This window comes from Saccostrea cucullata, unplaced genomic scaffold (assembly GCF_032062105.1).
Source record: "Saccostrea cucullata isolate Sc308-1 unplaced genomic scaffold, CSIRO_AGI_Scuc_v1 ctg11141, whole genome shotgun sequence".
Taxonomy (NCBI): Eukaryota; Metazoa; Mollusca; class Bivalvia; order Ostreida; family Ostreidae; genus Saccostrea; species Saccostrea cuccullata.
In genome coordinates, this window is record NW_026923472.1 from 1 (window position 1) to 21804 (window position 21804).

At 34.5% G+C, this 21804-nt stretch overlaps 1 protein-coding gene across 1 annotated transcript; it reads left to right on the plus strand.

Annotated features, from left to right (window-relative positions):
- Nucleotides 1-34: 34 nt before the first annotated feature.
- On the plus strand, nucleotides 35-21213 carry LOC134264088 (meiotic recombination protein REC8 homolog; the record flags this gene model as incomplete). Its single annotated transcript, XM_062746394.1, has 14 exons — nucleotides 35-182; nucleotides 11336-11414; nucleotides 11614-11710; nucleotides 12575-12716; nucleotides 13002-13078; nucleotides 13624-13760; nucleotides 14001-14232; nucleotides 14449-14607; nucleotides 14907-15078; nucleotides 16492-16679; nucleotides 16970-17106; nucleotides 18674-18871; nucleotides 19005-19114; nucleotides 20780-21213. Coding segments are annotated over 14 exons (1959 nt in total), but the record flags the coding sequence as incomplete, so codon positions are not given.
- Nucleotides 21214-21804: the final 591 nt, after the last annotated feature.

Sequence of the window (21804 nt, forward strand, 5' to 3'; positions counted from 1 at the left end):
AAATGGCCCCACTGATTATCTATAAATCCATGTTTTCAGTGAAGACATCGTGGATTACATCATGGTGAGGAAGCAGCCCTCAGTACCTGGTAGGAGCCGGCCCCGATTCTCACTCTACCTCTCAGCCAAACTGATGTTTGGATGTGTCCGACTCTACAAAAAACAAACACAGTACTTACTAGGTAGGTACCAACACTGAAGTTTGTATGACTGTACAAAAACAAACACAGTACTTGCTAGGTAGGTACCAACACTGATGTTTGGATGTGTATGACTGTACAAAAAACAAACACAATTCTTGCTAGGTAGGTAAACACCAATTCAAACTTTCTTTTATTTTGTTTGAGCTCTTATTGACAGTATAAATAAAATAAATTTACTAGGTAAGTACCAACACTGATGTTTGGATGTGTACAACTGTACAAAAAACAAACACAGTACTTACTAGGTAGGTACAGTTGTGTGCCAAAAGTGAAGATAATTTTATTTTTAGCTCACCTGAGCCGAAGGCTCAAGTGAGCTTTTCTGATCACATTTTGTCCGTCGTCCGTCTGTCCGTCCGTCTGTAAACTTTTCACATTTTCAACTTCTTCTCAAGAACCACTGGGTCAATTTCGACCAAACTTGGTACAAAGCATCCTTGGGTGAAGGGGAATTTAAATTGTTAAAATGAAGGGACATATCCCCTCGCAAGGGGAGATAATCAAGAAAAGACAAAAATAGGGTTGGGTCATTAAAAAATCTTCTTCTCAAGAACCACTGGGCCAGAAAAGCTGAAACTTATGTTGAAGCATCCTGGAGTAGTGAAAATTCTAAATTGTTCAAATCATGAACCCCAGGGGTAGGGCGGGGCCACAATGGGGATTCAATGTTTTACATAGAAATATATGGTAAAAATCTTTGAAAATCTTCTTCTTAAGAACTACTGGGCCAGTAAAGCTGAAACTTATGTGGAAGCATCCTGGGGTAGTGTAGATTCTAAATTGTTCAAATCATGACCCCCAGGGGTAGGGCGGGGCCACAATGGGGAATCAATGTTTTACATAGAAATATATAGGAAAAATCTTTGAAAATCTTCTTCTCAAGAACCACTAAGCCAGAGAAGCTGAAACTTATTTGGAAGCATCCTGGGGTAGTGTACATTCTAAATTGTTCAAATCATGACCCCCGGGGATAGGGCGGGGCCACAATGGGGAATCAAAGTTTGCATAGAAATATAAAGGAAAAAGCTTTTAAAATCTTCTTCTCAAGAACCACTGGGCCAGAAAAGCTGAAACTTATGTGGAAGCATCCTTGGGTAGTGTAGATTCTAAATTGTTCAAATCATGACCCCCAGGGGTAGGACGGGGCCACAATGGGGATTCAATGTTTTACATAGAAATACATAGGAAATATCTTTGAAAATCTTCTTCTCAAGAACCACTGAGCCAGAGAAGCTGAAACTTATTTGGAAGCATCCTGGGGTAGTGTAGATTTTAAATTGTTCAAATCATGACCCCCGGGGGTTGGGCTGGGCCACAATGTGGAATCAATGTTTTACATAGAAATATATAGAAAAAATCTGAAAATCAAAGCTGAAACTCATATGGAAGCATACTGGGGTAGTGTATATTTCAAATTGTTTAAATTATGATCAGTGGGGTAGGGTGGGGTCACAATATGTTTTACAAGGGGGAAATCTGGTAAAGAACAGAATGGCCAAAGCTTCTCAGGTGAGCGATGTGGCCCATGGGCCTCTTGTTTCTTTATATATTTCATTGAAAACAATATTTTGTAAAATTGCTGGTATGACAACATTTCTTGACAGATTTTATCAAAAAAATTTTGATAATCCAAGAAATTATTGTAGTTAAAAACAACAATAGTTTTTATCTGATAAGCATTGATAATTTAAAAATATTGTAATTTAAGTGTGACGTGAATTTTTAAGTCATATATTCACAATGAATTATATAGTCAACATTGATCTTGAATTTTAGAACTGATGTTCAGTGATGAACTATATTTTACTGCATATTAAACGTGTAATGATATTTTAAAGAAAGATAACTACACATTTCCTGGTCTAAGTACTGAAATAAATAATTAAATTGGACAAAAATTGACCATTTACCTATGATTTTACAAAATGTTGTTTTCAATGAAATATATAGAGAAAAAATAAAATTATTTTCACTTTTAGCATGCCACTGTATCAACTCCAACCCAAAGTTTTTTTTATTTAATTGTAATGTTTGAGCTTTTATTGACAGTATAAAAAAAAATTTAAAAAGTGCTTCAAATTACAAGTACATGTCATGCATGCATGAGTATTTATATATTTCTTTAGGGAGTTGTTTAAACAATTAAGTTCTCTACATTTGTAGGATCATCATGTAATCATGATTATGAAATATAGCAATCTACAGAACAGTCTTTGAAAATATCTTGATATATATATGGAGTTGGTAAAAATATTAGTAATGGGGATGAATTATAGGAACACAAAATTTGTGCTTCTTTGATCATCATAAGACATGACTATGATTAAGGCTACATAAATTTGATTCCCTGTTCGCTGGCCAGTTTTTCTCCTAAACAGATTTGGGTGAGGGAGGCCATTTTTTCTTACCATTTTATTTGCGATGAAGTAAATAAAATTTGGAATGCGTCTACATGAACCTCAAAATTCACAAACTTTTTTTCGAGCTTAGTCTCTGCATTATCTTTGTTTTATTTTGTCAAAAATAAGATAAAAAGATGATGAGATACAAATTTGGAATGCATCACAGTTCTTGAAATCTTTTTTTCGCTGCCAGTCATTTGGACCGACTGCCATGTGAAGTTTGTCAGTCCAGACAGATTTCTATCAGTCCAAAATAAATTCAATAAAAACATGAAAATTGTATTTAAATTTTATTATCAATAAATACGACGTCTATAAACACTGCACACTTCTTACCCTAGCGCTGTCAACAAAATTGTTTTAACAGTTTAACAATCATAGTTACTGTGATAGTTTGGCACAAGTTAGAAAAATCTGTCTTGATCGGAACAAGTCCTCACAACAGTTATACTCGCAATGTGGCAAATAATTACAGAATTGCTCCGAAATGAATTTGAAGTATTCAAAAGGATTTGCACTGGAAATAACTTCAAAATTAATTACAACAAACCTTTTTTAGGTCGCATATGCCTTTAAACCTAAATTATGATCCAAATAACTTTAGATGATAATTCAACTAATATTCTTTTTGATTATATCTCGCTTCTAATTTACACGCCATGTTTGCATTCAGAACTCTCTGGAATCTTCGTAGTAAATGTACTGAGTTGGAGTTATTGCCTGTGTTTATTTTGCTACATAGTGAATATACGGAACAAATTGTCTCTAAATTTGCACTTGTATTAATTGAGAAGCCATTACAACATGCAGAAATTTAAGAGTTTGAAAGATTATGATCGGTCAGTTATAGGGAATTTGTACGAAATTTAGTTAGATTTTTCACAAGTTCCTCTGTCAACACCGTACGGTCATTTGAACTGACACAGAATAGAAAGTAATCGGTCCTTGGTTGTTTTTATCGGTTTTGCCGACAGGACTGAAAGATTTCAAGAACTCTGATGCATCTACATGTTCTGTACCTCAAAACGGATGCATGCGAACCATAATTTAAATTTTATTTAGCCTACTTAGTTATGTTCCCCAAACGAAGTTGGGGAACATATTGTTTTTACTCTGTTTCTTATTATTATTATGTCGCCCCGAACGAAGTCGGGGACGACATATTGATATTGTACGCATGTTTTTTTTATCCAGGCTGTTTCTCGGAGATGGCTGGGACAATCTTCCTGAAACTTTCCTCAAAGGACGATCACTGGTTGTAGTTGTGCAGTGAGGTCGTTCAGTTCCAATATGTCTACCGTTGCCATGGAAACCTGTAAAAAGCGACAAATTTTGTCCGAGAGTGTTCTCTCTGGTCCCTTAAACGTTCGTCATGAAACTTTTCTTATTTTAAGGATTAGTATCTGTAGTTCTGCAACTCGTATTTAAAATTTTCATATAATCGATTATTGCCATGGAAACCAGGTGAAAGTAAAAATTCTTTAATTTCGATTTTCTCAATAACTACTCAGGCAATCGTTTTGAAACTTTCAATGTTTATTCCTTGCAATGTGTCAAAGTGATTTCTACTTTCAAAATAATTGTAATGAGTCGCTCACAGTTGCCATAGAAACGAAACAGAAAAAAAGATTCAGATGTACACATGTGTTCTCCAAGGTCTAGGTCAAAGGGTCAAAGTTCGTCGTATCCAATAAAAGTTCTTTTCACAAGGATTACATATTTGAAATACGAAAGCCCTAGTACTTACCGTTCAAACGTTATGGCTATTTACTATGTTCAAGACGACCCCCCCCCCCTTTTTTTGAAGCACACAGCCAAGTAGAATACACAGATATAACATATACAACTTACAAGTAACTTTTTAAAATCTTCATTCATAAAATTCAGTTCCCGTCATGTGATATTTTGCCATCATTCATTCTCCTTCTGTTTTGTCTCTTGAATTTATAAATATTTTATTTTATCTATATAAAAAAAAATAACGATTGTCAGCTGCATTTATTATCATTTGGCGTTTTCTTGTATATCTATCACTTGTATATTATTCATTTCATTAGATAGTGCAAGTATAAATTAAAAAATTGGTACGTCATTTCCATAGTTTTTATTCATTCATAAATTCTTTGATCCGCTCCTGATGGTTCGCAAAGCCTTGATCACCACTGTATACAAAACATTCATCTCGCCGAAAATGTTCATGATTCCACTAAACTGAGAAAGTTCACACATGATTTATCATCTCATAACACACATCAGCTCTCTGCAATGCAGAAATGCTCGAACTGAAGGGGAAAATTCAGGAGTTATTGATGAGAAAAATTCAGGAGTTATTATGTCGCCCCGAACGAAGTCGGGGACGACATATTGATATTGTACGCATGTTTTTTTTATCCAGGCTGTTTCTCGGAGATGGCTGGGACAATCTTCCTGAAACTTTCCTCAAAGGACGATCACTGGTTGTAGTTGTGCAGTGAGGTCGTTCAGTTCCAATATGTCTACCGTTGCCATGGAAACCTGTAAAAAGCGACAAATTTTGTCCGAGAGTGTTCTCTCTGGTCCCTTAAACGTTCGTCATGAAACTTTTCTTATTTTAAGGATTAGTATCTGTAGTTCTGCAACTCGTATTTAAAATTTTCATATAATCGATTATTGCCATGGAAACCAGGTGAAAGTAAAAATTCTTTAATTTCGATTTTCTCAATAACTACTCAGGCAATCGTTTTGAAACTTTCAATGTTTATTCCTTGCAATGTGTCAAAGTGATTTCTACTTTCAAAATAATTGTAATGAGTCGCTCACAGTTGCCATAGAAACGAAACAGAAAAAAAGATTCAGATGTACACATGTGTTCTCCAAGGTCTAGGTCAAAGGGTCAAAGTTCGTCGTATCCAATAAAAGTTCTTTTCACAAGGATTACATATTTGAAATACGAAAGCCCTAGTACTTACCGTTCAAACGTTATGGCTATTTACTATGTTCAAGACGACCCCCCCCCCCCTTTTTTTGAAGCACACAGCCAAGTAGAATACACAGATATAACATATACAACTTACAAGTAACTTTTTAAAATCTTCATTCATAAAATTCAGTTCCCGTCATGTGATATTTTGCCATCATTCATTCTCCTTCTGTTTTGTCTCTTGAATTTATAAATATTTTATTTTATCTATATAAAAAAAAATAACGATTGTCAGCTGCATTTATTATCATTTGGCGTTTTCTTGTATATCTATCACTTGTATATTATTCATTTCATTAGATAGTGCAAGTATAAATTAAAAAATTGGTACGTCATTTCCATAGTTTTTATTCATTCATAAATTCTTTGATCCGCTCCTGATGGTTCGCAAAGCCTTGATCACCACTGTATACAAAACATTCATCTCGCCGAAAATGTTCATGATTCCACTAAACTGAGAAAGTTCACACATGATTTATCATCTCATAACACACATCAGCTCTCTGCAATGCAGAAATGCTCGAACTGAAGGGGAAAATTCAGGAGTTATTGATGAGAAAAATTCAGGAGTTATTATGTCGCCCCGAACGAAGTCGGGGACGACATATTGATATTGTACGCATGTTTTTTTTATCCAGGCTGTTTCTCGGAGATGGCTGGGACAATCTTCCTGAAACTTTCCTCAAAGGACGATCACTGGTTGTAGTTGTGCAGTGAGGTCGTTCAGTTCCAATATGTCTACCGTTGCCATGGAAACCTGTAAAAAGCGACAAATTTTGTCCGAGAGTGTTCTCTCTGGTCCCTTAAACGTTCGTCATGAAACTTTTCTTATTTTAAGGATTAGTATCTGTAGTTCTGCAACTCGTATTTAAAATTTTCATATAATCGATTATTGCCATGGAAACCAGGTGAAAGTAAAAATTCTTTAATTTCGATTTTCTCAATAACTACTCAGGCAATCGTTTTGAAACTTTCAATGTTTATTCCTTGCAATGTGTCAAAGTGATTTCTACTTTCAAAATAATTGTAATGAGTCGCTCACAGTTGCCATAGAAACGAAACAGAAAAAAAGATTCAGATGTACACATGTGTTCTCCAAGGTCTAGGTCAAAGGGTCAAAGTTCGTCGTATCCAATAAAAGTTCTTTTCACAAGGATTACATATTTGAAATACGAAAGCCCTAGTACTTACCGTTCAAACGTTATGGCTATTTACTATGTTCAAGACGACCCCCCCCCTTTTTTTGAAGCACACAGCCAAGTAGAATACACAGATATAACATATACAACTTACAAGTAACTTTTTAAAATCTTCATTCATAAAATTCAGTTCCCGTCATGTGATATTTTGCCATCATTCATTCTCCTTCTGTTTTGTCTCTTGAATTTATAAATATTTTATTTTATCTATATAAAAAAAAATAACGATTGTCAGCTGCATTTATTATCATTTGGCGTTTTCTTGTATATCTATCACTTGTATATTATTCATTTCATTAGATAGTGCAAGTATAAATTAAAAAATTGGTACGTCATTTCCATAGTTTTTATTCATTCATAAATTCTTTGATCCGCTCCTGATGGTTCGCAAAGCCTTGATCACCACTGTATACAAAACATTCATCTCGCCGAAAATGTTCATGATTCCACTAAACTGAGAAAGTTCACACATGATTTATCATCTCATAACACACATCAGCTCTCTGCAATGCAGAAATGCTCGAATTGAAGGGGAAAATTCAGGAGTTATTGATGAGAAAAATTCAGGAGTTATTATGTCGCCCCGAACGAAGTCGGGGACGACATATTGATATTGTACGCATGTTTTTTTTATCCAGGCTGTTTCTCGGAGATGGCTGGGACAATCTTCCTGAAACTTTCCTCAAAGGACGATCACTGGTTGTAGTTGTGCAGTGAGGTCGTTCAGTTCCAATATGTCTACCGTTGCCATGGAAACCTGTAAAAAGCGACAAATTTTGTCCGAGAGTGTTCTCTCTGGTCCCTTAAACGTTCGTCATGAAACTTTTCTTATTTTAAGGATTAGTATCTGTAGTTCTGCAACTCGTATTTAAAATTTTCATATAATCGATTATTGCCATGGAAACCAGGTGAAAGTAAAAATTCTTTAATTTCGATTTTCTCAATAACTACTCAGGCAATCGTTTTGAAACTTTCAATGTTTATTCCTTGCAATGTGTCAAAGTGATTTCTACTTTCAAAATAATTGTAATGAGTCGCTCACAGTTGCCATAGAAACGAAACAGAAAAAAAGATTCAGATGTACACATGTGTTCTCCAAGGTCTAGGTCAAAGGGTCAAAGTTCGTCGTATCCAATAAAAGTTCTTTTCACAAGGATTACATATTTGAAATACGAAAGCCCTAGTACTTACCGTTCAAACGTTATGGCTATTTACTATGTTCAAGACGACCCCCCCCCCCCTTTTTTTGAAGCACACAGCCAAGTAGAATACACAGATATAACATATACAACTTACAAGTAACTTTTTAAAATCTTCATTCATAAAATTCAGTTCCCGTCATGTGATATTTTGCCATCATTCATTCTCCTTCTGTTTTGTCTCTTGAATTTATAAATATTTTATTTTATCTATATAAAAAAAAATAACGATTGTCAGCTGCATTTATTATCATTTGGCGTTTTCTTGTATATCTATCACTTGTATATTATTCATTTCATTAGATAGTGCAAGTATAAATTAAAAAATTGGTACGTCATTTCCATAGTTTTTATTCATTCATAAATTCTTTGATCCGCTCCTGATGGTTCGCAAAGCCTTGATCACCACTGTATACAAAACATTCATCTCGCCGAAAATGTTCATGATTCCACTAAACTGAGAAAGTTCACACATGATTTATCATCTCATAACACACATCAGCTCTCTGCAATGCAGAAATGCTCGAATTGATGGTGGCATGTCAGATTCGTTTTTCGGTATGTAACCTCTAAAATGAAAGTGAAAGAGGGAAATTTCAGAGTTCCCACTGGCGTTACAATACACAAAATAATTCGGCTGATCTTCTTCATAAATTACATTTCCCAAGCTTTTATGATAGGAAAGATACTGCCAATTAACAAGTATGAGGCTCAGTTCAGTACATCTGCCAGATTTCGTTTATGCAAGTCTGCAAATTGAGGAACTTGTAATTTTCCTGCACTACTTTCTTCTCCTACCGATTCTAAAAATAATGAGAGGGATGTACCGAATTAAGGTCTTCCGTTTCCAATGGAAAGGACTGATATAACTCAAAGGTTTTCAAACTTAGCTTATGGACTTTTGTTTTAGTGATGATAAAAATGAAAGTCTTGTCTAATACGGGGCGACATATGCTATTGCTTGCAATAGCAGACTTTCTAGTTATTATTATGTTCCCCAAACGAAGTTGGGGAACATATTGTTTTTACTCTGTTTCTTATTATTATTATTATTATTATTATTATTATTATTATTCTTTTTTCTTCTTATTTCTTCTCCGGTACTTTTTTGTCCGGAAGTGTTCTCAGAAACTGTTCACCAAACTAAGTTAAAACCTTTTTAGGGTTAGTAGGCATGTTGTGTAGATGTGCCGAACGAAGGTCATTTTGCGCGCATTCGCATGCACGTGCGGGCGCGTGCAATGAGTAAAATGACTGATATATTTAATATGGTTGTAACTTTTATATTTTTTGATAAAATGTTTTGAAACTCATTATATAAAGATATATAAGTTGTGTAGATAAGATGACATGGTCAAATTTGCATGAACTCACGCGCATGCACGTGCGCTTTGCTCTGATTGGCTGAAACAGAAACCTTAATATCTTTTTTGTTTTATGATGAAATGCTTTGAAATTTATAACATAGACATGCATTAGGATGCACTACAATATGATGCATAAATTTTTTCATGAAATCACGCGCATGCACGTGCGCTGCAATCTGATTGGCTTAAACTTTAAATGAGTATAACTCCCTTGGTTTTCAACCAAACAGCATGGGATTTAGAACATAGATAGACATAAAGGACTCCTACAGGATGATATGGTCACCATTCACATGCATGCACGTGCGTGCACGTGCGCTTTGCTCTGATTGGCTGAAACAAAAATCTCAATATCTTTTCTGTTTTTTTACAAAATGCTTTGAAATTTAAAACATAAGCATACTTTAAGATGACCTACAATATGATACATAATAATTGTCATGAAAATACGCGCATGCACGTGCGCTGCAATCTGATTGGCTTAAACTTTAAATGGCTATAACTCCCTTGTTTTTCAACCAAACAGGATGGCATTAAGAACATAGACAGACATAATGGACTCCTACAAGAAGGTATGGTCATCATGCACGTGCGTGCACGTGCAAATGAGTAAAATAGTGTAGACAAGATGATATCGTCATTACGCTCATGCAATCACATGCACACGCCTGCATTGCTTAAATTTGAAATACTTGGTATACTTTTGGGAAAACGTTGTTAATGTCTTTATGCATAGATTTTGCCTTCTTTAATGAAACTTACAGGGAATTTGGCACGAGAAGGGAATTGGGGAGCGTTTGGGGAACATCTGTAACGGTTCCCGTTACAATTAGCACTAGTTATTATTATTATTATTTTTCTTCTTCTTCCTGGGTACTTTTTTGTCCGGGAATGATCTCGTAAACTATACATCCGACTAAGGTGAAATGTTTTTAGGGTCAGTAGACATGTTATGTAGATTTGCAGAACGAAGGTCATTTTGCGCGCACGTGCTTGCAAGAGCGTGCACGTGCAACATGTGAAATGACCGATTTAATTGATATAGGCGTAACTTTTAAAATTTTTGATGAAATGCTTTGAAACTTATAATATAAGGATATATTAGAAGCATAGACAATATGACATGGTCAAAATAGCAAGATCTCACGCGCATGCACGTGCGCTTTGTTCTGATTGGCTGAAACTAAACTCTCAATATCTTTCTTGTTTTTTGACGAAATCCTTTGAAATTTTGAAAATAGCCATGCATTAGTATATCCTACAACATGATATATAGCAATTATCATGAAAACACGTGCATGCACGTGCGCTGCAATCTGATTGGCTTAAACTTTAAATAGCTATAACTCCCTTGATTTTCAATCAAACAGGATGGGATTTGGAACATAGATAGATATACTGGACTACTACAAGAAAATATGGTCACCATGCACATGCATACACGTGCATGTACGTGCGCTGCAATCTGATTGGCTGAAACTTTAACAGCTATAACTCCCTTGGTTTTCAACCAAACGGGGTGAGATTTAGAACATAGATAGATATAACGGACATAGATCTACAAGAAGATATGGTCACCATGCTCATGTATGCACGTGCGTGCATGTGAAATGAGCAAAATAAAAAAAAAACACTTGAATAAGCGTATCTTTTTAATACGTTTGGATTAAATACTTTAATATTTGGTATATTTAAATATATAGATTGTGTAGACAAGATGATATGGTCATTACGCACATGTGTGCATTCACATGCGCACGCGTACAATGCTAAAATTTGAATGAACTTTGTACAGTTCTGGGTAAACGCTGTTAAAGTCTCAAATGCATCGAGTTTGTCTTATTTAATGAAGCTTACAGGGAATATGGCACCAAAAGGGAGTTGGGGAGCGTTTGGGGAACATCTGTAACGGTCCCCGTTACAATTAGCACTAGTTATTTCTTGGAACGATTGTAAAAATTTACATGATGTTGTTAGAATTAGTGCTATTCCTTTTTATTTTGCAGAGGATATCACATCTTTCATGGTGAAAGTGAGACTAGCAGCAAATATAGCAGAAAATATTGATCTTAATATTGCTTGCAGGTACATGTAATTGCTTAGTTTATAGTTTTCAAGAATAATTAAACCTTAAAAGTTAATAAATGAAAGAAAGGACCATGATCATGTCATGATGTGTTGTCTTGTGACACATTTCTCTGAATTTTTCAAAGTACAGTGTACAATGTACATGCATGTATTAAAAATAGTAAATTTAACTATATTCAATATTCATATATTTTAGACCGGATCATGTAACAATGCAAGACATAGTAGAATTGACAACAGAAAAACAACCCTTCTATGACCCATACTTCGGCAAAATTGCAGACTTTCATGAGGTATTTAACTATATTATACTTTATTTACCTTTAAATACTAAAATCTGATTGGTTTGGGTGCATTTAACAAACCATAATTTACCCTCAGTGTTCACCACACTTGATAACGTGTAACATTAAGAAAATGTCACATGCCTTGAGAATCATGTGCATACGGTTCACTGTAGAATTCTCAAAACGTCAGTTGTGCATTTGAAAGAGACAGAATAAACTTGACATTATAATAACAGCTTGTACGTGTCCAGTGTAACTTACTTGAAAACAACAGACAAAACATGCTTGCATGTGCAGAAATAAAAAACTTTCGATGATGACTTTTTGAGTATTAAACAAATGATAAAGAGATCGGGAAATCTTTTTTGAAGCTTTCATTTTGAGGAAAACAGAAGTTGAGAGTTTGAAAGCTATCTGTTTCTAAACGTGAACTTAATGACAATCTCCAAATTGTTTTTGATGACATCTGAAATCACTAAAAAGTAGTAAAATATAAATAAATAGTGCCTGTTTTTTAGGGTAACAGTTGACCATTAAGGCCCTTGACATTTTGTATTCATTTGTATTTTTTTTTTCCTTTATTTTTCTTATGTTAAGTTTGCATGGGTAAGAATTTATGTTTTGTTTCTTTCATTTCAGTTTCTTTTAATTTAACGTCAACCAATTTTGTTGGTAAGATTATTATTTCTTTTCTTTTTCCATAGATTATTTTAGTTTTTTCATATAATAAACAGAGGTTTATTTCATAGTGAATTATTAAATAATTTTCATTTTATTTATATACACAAAAATATTGATTTAAAACTCAACAACTGAGGTATAAATTCTCAAGTATGACAATCTTATGATTATTTTGATGGATCCTCTCAGGACTTTGAATATGTGCAGAAATTACTGACAGAGTTATCCTCTCCTGGTAGCGACTCCAGTATGGAACGCCTGCGACGTCGCAGAGGTTCGGAAGCTTCATCCTCAATTCAAGTCGAGTCAGAACACAGCTTCCTAAAATCAGGTGAGTAACCAATCAGGGAGAAAACTTTAAAAGATTTAACTCCCCAAAAAATTGTCAAGTGAATGGAGTCCTTTGAATACAGCAGTGATATTTCAGATAAAATTTTGATATTACTTATTTGAACAAATTTTAAATTGGAAAGTATAAAAGGAAAAAATCTGGAAAAGAATGCAAAGATGCAAAAGTTGCGGTATGCTTCAGTAAGTATTTATATCCATTATATTAAAATAAATGCATGAGAATTCATGCAGAGAGAAGAAAGCTAATAGAAATGGTCCTTTATAGCTTTAGGTTCTCCTCACACTGTGTCAAGCTTGGACCAGATTACTCTGAAAGAGATCGATATGCCTATTCTTCCACAGGTAAGTACATTGGACTGAATGGGAGAAGGTTAGATGGGTTCAGATACAAGAGAGTTACAGCAAAACTCGGTTATAATGAAGTCATTAGGACCTATGAAATTACTACGCTATATCCGTAATTCGTTATAACCGTATAAGAAATTCATAAAATTTGTATAGCTGGGGATCCAAGATGACTTCGCTATATCCGTAAATTCGCAATATCCGTGTTCGTACTAACCGAGTTTTGCTGTATTAAAATAGATACCATATTAGAATTAAAGATTGGCATAATTTTTACCTAAAGGTTTTGAAAGTTTTTTATTTTTCCCAATTTCAGTATTGGTAATCTTGTAAAATTAATTTAACAAAATAAATTATCTTTCGAATGCTTTAATAATATTATACATTAAAACTTTATTTTGAACACTATGGCATAGAGAATTAACTTTGGAAATACATGTATTTTAAGAATCAAGATTATTAAGGTTAACAAGATAAAAAAAATAAAATTCTAAAATCATAGCTCTAGAAAAGTTGATGAAATAACTTGAGTTTTAATTCAGATAGCTGAGCAGACAGAGTTGCCTCCTCTTGATGAGCAGAACATACAAGCCCTGCTGAATGAGTCAGCTAGAATGGACACTCTCCATCATGTTGACACATCACTTCAGCCTGATGTTGCTATTCCTGTGGGAGAGAGGTAATTAACAGTTTATCACCTGACAAATCACACCAGGCTAATTTTGCTAATATTTTCATTTTAGGTTTAAACCCTTGCATTAATAGGAAGTCTTTGCAAAACTTGAGAAAAAATATTCCGCAACATCATTGTACTCCTAGTCTGCAAATGGTTCCACAAAAAATCCGCAATATGATTATTTACGACTGGCCATTACATTTTTGTTTCACATAAAATGTCATTAGGCTTGATATTTTCTAGCTCTGTAAAGGCATCAGAAGCATTTATCAGTCTCTCTCCTCAAAAGACAACCAAGGATGCAAAAGAACTTGAAGAACAGATTATGTCACCCAAAGAAAAGACCCCCCGAGTACTGACAGAGGAACCCCTCCCAGAGGCCCCACCAGCTGTCCGTGAACTTCGACCTAGGTCACAGCCAGAGGTCACCCTAATGCCCCCACCTGAGGAGGAACCTCATAGGAGTACAAGAAAAGTAAAATTAGTTCTTGCTTTTCATGCATAGTTAACTTTTGAACTGTGTTGGGATATTGTAGAAGAGTTACTGGGGAAGGGCATTTCATTAGGAAAATGCCCTAATGGAAGTATCTTCTAACAACAATGCAAAGATTGCTGGAGATTTTTCGCTCAAACTTGAAGAAAAAATTCAATAATTAAAACTTAATGCTTCATTTAATCTCTTTTTATGCAGAGGCGGATGGACTTGTCACTAGAGTTAGCTCCCTTGCCTCCGAGTCCTAGGACGGTGAAAAGAAGGCGTCGTCACTTAATTGTGGATGAAAACATAATGGTTCCCAAGACAGAGATGAAGAAAAACCTCCAGACAGGCAGTGAGCTGTCTAAACCATTTGTAAGTTTTTAGTCTGTCATTCTGTTTTTACCACAACTCTGTAACGTGGAGAGACAAAGAGTAGGTAAACTTTAGATGTGTTGACGTAAGTGTAATTCTGATATCATTAAATGTCTACCTTTTGCAGCTTTTAACTTAAAGTTGAGTAAAATTGACTTTTTTTTTTTTTTTTACAAGAGTCCTTAATTTGACTGCAATCCATTGCATTCTCTTTGGTACAGGTTATAAAGAAATATGAGTTTTTTAGAGGATAACTATTGTTGAACTGACATTATTTTAAAACCCTTTTCTTATCCCAGAGTGTCCCTGTCATTGGACGATCAGACTGTGCCACTCTTTTCAATCAGCCGGGGAGCAAATGCCTTAGATTGTCTCCCCTTATCGATTTATGGCGACGAAATCTCAGACCAGGGGTGTTGGAGACTGAGTCTGATGTTGAGACGCCTTTCTGGACTGTGCCTAGTATTTCTAGTGAGTCTGAGTTAGATCTTTTAAAATAAAGAAAGCCTGAATAAGAATATGTGTTTAGTCTTAAGGAGGCTGGGGGGTCAACAAATTAACCACAAATTAACCAGCATATTTAACTTAATTTTTTAGATATGATATCTTAAGCTGTCAACTGTCAATTGGCAAAGAAAAATTTCAAAAACTTTAGTTTTAAAATTCATATGGAGCTCCTCTTCTAAAGGAGATCAATAGAGTCTAAAAATGGCCACAACCCCCCAGCCTCGTTAAATGATAATGATATGTAACTTGTGATATGATATGTAAATTGTATATTGATAAAATACAATGTTAACATCATCATTAAGTAAATTAGTTGTAAGGGATGTGAGAATTTATCGGTATACCGGTTTATTGCGATTTTTAGCCGGGCTTATTGCTCAAAGAGCAATTGCCGGCTTATGTGATCCTGTTTAAGGCAGGATGTTGACCCCATAGTCGCCATTTTAAAGTTACGTGCAAAAATATAGTTCTTACTCTCAACCGCTTTTGAGATAATACAAACGCTAAATCAACAAAAATAAAACGAAGTTTTATCTAGTATATAAAATAAACAATATAGTAATGACTTTGAAAACTTCGTAACTCAAAGAACATCAAAGTTCATCAGCGTAAGGATAATCGGTTTTACCGTAGTTCTCTACACATACGAGGTGAAGCAGGAGAGGGAACCAGACTGGCCTGTTTGTTTACATTCAGCTGCGGTACCAGATTAATTCTGATTCTGACAAAATCGGACCGTGGTATTAGGATTGAAAAACTCACTGTCAGTGTCTTATCATTTATATTAATAGTTTTAAGATAATTTTTTCATCAGAATGTAAACGTGATTCATGTAGGAAATCCATTCTACTCTGTAAGTGAGCCCGGCTCTCTGTACTTCTGAGTACTTTGATTTGTTTTGTGATATGTATCGTGTTACAGAGACCTTAATACCTGTATTTAGGTACATATTATAAAGTCCAGAAATTATTTATTTATTTGTTCAATCTTTCAAATTACAATTACAGAGAGTCTATAAAAAAGTTGTAAAATGTGAAAAGAATGGCATCTTATCACCTAAACATGATGAATTTTATTAACATAAAAATTTCAGAAAAGTCAAATTTTGTTTTTCTAGCATATTTTAAAGAAAAATAATGATTGTTCATTTAAAATCATTGGTAAAATTGCTTGTAAAAATATGATATTATCGTGATATTTTGGGAAAATTCGTGATATATTGCGATACGAAATTTTTAGTGATACCCATCCTTATTAGTTGTGCTCCCTTGCCCATGCTGCCAGTTAAATGTGACAAGAGTTAGTTGCCCATGTTCCTCAGTCCATCCCACCATAGTGTCCATCCTGGGAATTTTAAGGCTTTTAAAATATGTTTAGGAGATGAATCTACCCGTAGTAAAAGATCTAGACGAGCTCTCCTGCCAGAACCAGAAGAGGAAAGACGAGCTGTTCAGCCTGAGATTTCAGACGTACAGATGTCAGAAATACAGCTCCCACAACCAGAAATCCCCATACAGCTAGACAGAGCCTCTCCTGAAAAAGTCAGGGCGGATATTAGTATGGGAGTAAGTAAAAAAATATCCATATAAATAGTGACACAATGAATCTTAAGCACAAGTTGTGTGATTTCAAGAAAAAGGTCAAAATTTTTATATAATTTTTCATAACAGTTGAAAATATTCTTTTACTATATAATTACATGTAATTGGAAAATCTGTCAGTATAAGTTGATCAAATAAGAGTTGTTTTTGGTTGGAGATGAGCAAGCAATGAAAGAATCGGTGTATCTAACTACACATTTTTGCAGATATTTAACTTAAACATTTGTTAATTGATTAATTTGCATCTTTGATAGAATGAAATGCCATCTATGGAGATCCCCCGCGACGCCTCGATATCACTGGAGAGGAGTCTTCAGGACACCACCCCTATCCAGCTCCACCTGTCTGCCAGAAGTAAAGATGACTCCCTGTCTGATAGGTCTACTGCCAGGTAAAGTATCAGTTAAATTAAAGGAAGGGGGAGGGGATTCGTTAATTGTTCTTATTTTACAGCCAAGCTCTTGAAGTGTTTATAATGATCTTCATTTAAGCACATTGATATTTTCAAGAAATATTTTTATGCCCCCCTTCAAAGAAGGGATTCCCGTGGGGATCCGGGTTAGAATAGGTCCTCAGTACCCCCTTTCTTGTCGTAAAAGGCGACTAAATGGGGCGGTCCTTCAAATGAGACCGTATAAACGGAGGCCCCGTGTCACAGCAGGTGTGGCACGATAAAGACCCCTCCCTGCTCAACGGCCGTAAGTGCCAAGCATAGGCCTAAATTTGCAGCCCTTCACCGGCAATGGTAACGTCTCCATATCAGTGAAATATTCTGGAGAGAGACGTTAAACAGTATACAATCAATCAATCAAAGAAGGGAGGCAGGGCTAGACAAATAGCACTGCCCGACGCCCGGGACAACCAGTTTTGGTTGGTGGGAAAGTAATTTGATAACAGGTGCCTGCCCGCGGACAAGTGATTTTCCAATTAACCAAATAAAATCATGTCTGATATACTCAAATACCTTTTGCGTTATCGCTTTAAAAGTATCATGAATCACAGTAAAGCACTTGATTTCACTGCTGTTGACCACTGCATCGCTGCATATGCGTACATTAAATAGTCGGAACTCCTCTAGATTTTACCAATTAACATATTGCTAAAATATGCAGATTTCTTAAAACATGGAGTTATCGATGTTGTCAAAAATGTTGTATGGTAATTTAGACATTTATTGTCAAAATATTAAATTCATACTGTGAATACAGATGTTAGTGGTATTAATATTGTTGTTGATTGCTGTTCCCTGGCAATCACACACCCGTGGTGTCGATCTATCAATCACACGCAGTAGTGTTCTGTTCACAGACTTGGCTCGTGTTGTTTGTATATTGGTTTATTCGTGATTTTATAGATCTGTGTTGGTCTTAGTGTATTGTTTAGGTGTCTCACTCAAGAAATAATTCAATATCAATACTTCAATTCTATGTTATTTAAGAAAAAGGTGGGACAAGCATATTTTTTGGTAGGACAGGTAGTTTTACGATAGTAACCTGTCCGAGGGCAAGTACTGCAAAATTGCATTTGTCTACCCCTGGGAGGACATATTGCTTTGCTGCTGTCTTACTGTCAGTCCATCATCAGTTTCCATTTTCTTCACCAAGGTTGCACATATTGGTATGAAATTTGATATAAAATTTATTATATACCTAATGTGTATCACTCAATTTTACTGTAGTTGATTTTATGCAATCATGTGATGTCGTGATCCGACTCCGGATCACCACACTGTGGTTTTCTGAATCCATATCACCACTCTCTGAAACTGATGACGTAGTACTTAGAAATATGATGTTATTTTTCTTGCGCGTTAAAAAGTCCCTTGTTATTATGTTTTGTATTATGGATAAAAATATATATTATTTGAGGAATTGATTGTTTTAAATAAATTTCTTGCTGTAAGCAGTTTTATGTTTGATAAATCTAAATGGCAACTATTCTATTTAACCTTTTTCTAGTCGAAAAAAGCGGAGTCGATCTCGGGGATCTATTGAGGAGGAGCTTCTGGTCCCCCCCTCAGAACACTCCGTGTCTGACACGTTCTCCAGGATCAGTCGAAATCTGTCGGTGGTGCAGGAGGAGTCCGAGATACCTATGGTGGACACACCTTTACCTGTCATCTCCAAACTCTCACAAGTAGAAAGTAGAGTTCTCAGGTATATATAAACAAACAAATTATTTATTAAAATAAGATTTTGCTTTTTCTTTTTTTTTCTTGTTGTCCCCATAGTTTATGGGCATTCTTTAGGATTGACATTCGTAATCAAATATTTTCTCTTTTAATTTCAGGTTAATCAACTCAAACACAAGTGAGAAGGACTACACAACATTTGAGGAAGTTTGCCCACCACACTTTTATGACAGAAGACTGGCAGCCTCCATGTTCAACGCCTTGCTTCGTTAGTATCAATCTACAAAATACATGTATTGTTTTTCTCATACTTCGTGATTTGGACACTGATCTGGCTTGAATTCAGTCTTATTCAAACTTGTTTACAATACCCTGTATCTCTTGTGAATTCATATTCTGGAGTTGTATGTCTTTAAAGTTGAAAATAGAAGGCCTGTCTATGAGCATACATATATAATATACATGTACATGCTTGTTTTTTAAAAGTTATTATTCCATTTAAAATGTTCATATTTAAAGCAATGCCCCAAGTGAAAAAAATCCTCAAACAAATCACTTTAAGAAATCACTTATGAATCAGTGATTTGAAGATGATTTGTAAGTGATGCAAATTCCCATGCAAATGAGCTAACAAATCACTCCTAACAAATTGTAAGCAAATCACCCTGAAATCATAACGAAATCACTTTGAACAAATCATGTAGAAATCACTTCTGTTGAACAAATCGCAACCAAATCACTCTGAATAAATTGCAAACAAATCACTCCTAATAAATTGCAAGCAAATCACTTCAGTTTAACAAATCACTTTCAAATCACTCCAGGTGGATACACACTTGTACACTTGTATGCTCATGTAACCATCCCTCAAATATTATAAACACACATGCATGTATACCAGTATTTGTTGTATATTAACAAAAAACTTTTGGCAAGAGTATTTTAAAATATAGACTTTTACTAGGTTGTGTCATCATTAAGATGGCATCATGTACTTTAGATATACACACATGTACTTCATGTACTTGGCTCCAAATTCAGAACATGACATATAAGCATTAATTGTTGACTTTTAGTTATCTGAAATAAATCTTTGTCTAGACACTTTGAAAAAGCCTGTACTTTGCTGAAGCTTATAGCTTTACATAGATTTTGTTTTAAACATTAATTGCCACCGACTTTGTTGTTGATAGAAGAACAATAAATTGCATGTGAACATATTTTATGGAATATTAACTAAATATAAGGAGGAAATGATAGCATAGTTACAGTAAAACATACCTTAAAACTATATTCTGCATGGTTATGGAAAAAACATCAGTTTCAGCAAAAGAAGAGAGGTATGAATCTAGAACAGCACAATCTAGCTCCTAGCTTTCAATTTAATTCAAATCTGATTAATGAAAATTGGCGGTAGAGTTTCTAATACTGACCAATCAGCAAGCCAGGCGGAAGTTAAGAAGTAAATCATTCTCAAATCACTCTGAAGAAGGACCATGAGATCAACAAATCATTTACAAATCATTCAGAAGAAAGACTAAGTTAACAAATCATCTTCAAATCACTTTGAAGAAAGACTAAGTTCCAGAAATCATTTTCAAATCACCTTGAAGAATGGCTAAGTTCAACAAATCATGAAGAAATCACTGTTACAATTTTCTAAGTTTAACAAATCACTCAGAAATTGTCTGAAATGGGAAAGAAATCACAAGCAAATCACCCTTTCATAACAAATTGTAAGCAAATCATAGTCGTCATTTTAGTAGAAAGTGGTTTAAGCATGATTTGTTAGATGAATCGTACACAAATCACTGAAACAAATCACTTTAAAATGATTTTAAAGCAATTTGTAGGCAATTTGCAAGTGATTTGTTTGAAAAAATTTTCACTTGGGGCAGTTTAAGATAATATATTTATTAAATTTTCCCCTTAGACTTATGTGCCAAAGGGAATGTATATGTTGACCAGAGGGAACCTTACGGAGAGATGCTTATCCAGAGGGGACACAATTTCTAAAGATCAGGCAGAAAGACCAGTCTGTGGGCATCCATTATTTGTGATTTAAATGAGTTGTACAAATGATAACTGATAGGGTTTGTTGCATGCTATGGTTTAAAGCTATTTTTACACTTGTTTCTTGTTTAAGGCATGACATATCATGAGACAAAATATAATAATGAATGAAATCATGTACAAATACTTGGTTTTTGTGTTATCTATGTTTTAAGAAAGGTAATTAGGACCGTTGTTGATTGTTAATGTTCTTTATTCTTCATTGTTATGATGTGCTTGTCACATTATTCTGTTGCTTGTATATTAACAAGGAGAAAATAATTTGTTTGCACAATATGTTCAATCTCATGGGATTTTTTTAACAGTGATTTTTATATCAAACAAAGTAATTATAAATTATTTAACACTTTAAAAACAAAGAATTGGTGTTAAATACCACATTTATAATTATGCACATTTTGTCTCCTTTTTCCACTAAATGTAATGATTGTTACAATTGTGTTATACCTCCTTGAAAATGCTGTTGATATGCTGATTTTGTTTAAGAGTTGGCTCTGTATATTAGTTAATATTTATTTTATTTAATAGTCTGTTATTGAATTATGAAATTTTATTATTTCATGTACAATGTACAAATTTTATTTTTTCAAGTTGGTTTTTATACATTATGAACCATGCTATTATAACATTTTTTTATTCAACAAGCAAATATTAACTTTCTTTACAAGCATTGTCAACAACAGTTTACCATATAAATTACATAGATAAAGTACCTCTTTGAAATCTTATGGACAGTCAAAACAAACAAAAACAAAAAAACTCATCGTTGATTAAGTTTCAATGTATTGGCATATTTTTGCAAACATTGCTATTTACAAAAAAAAAAAAATTGAACAGATCATGTACATATACACTGTATGTAGCTTTTTTTGTTTTGAAGATTTC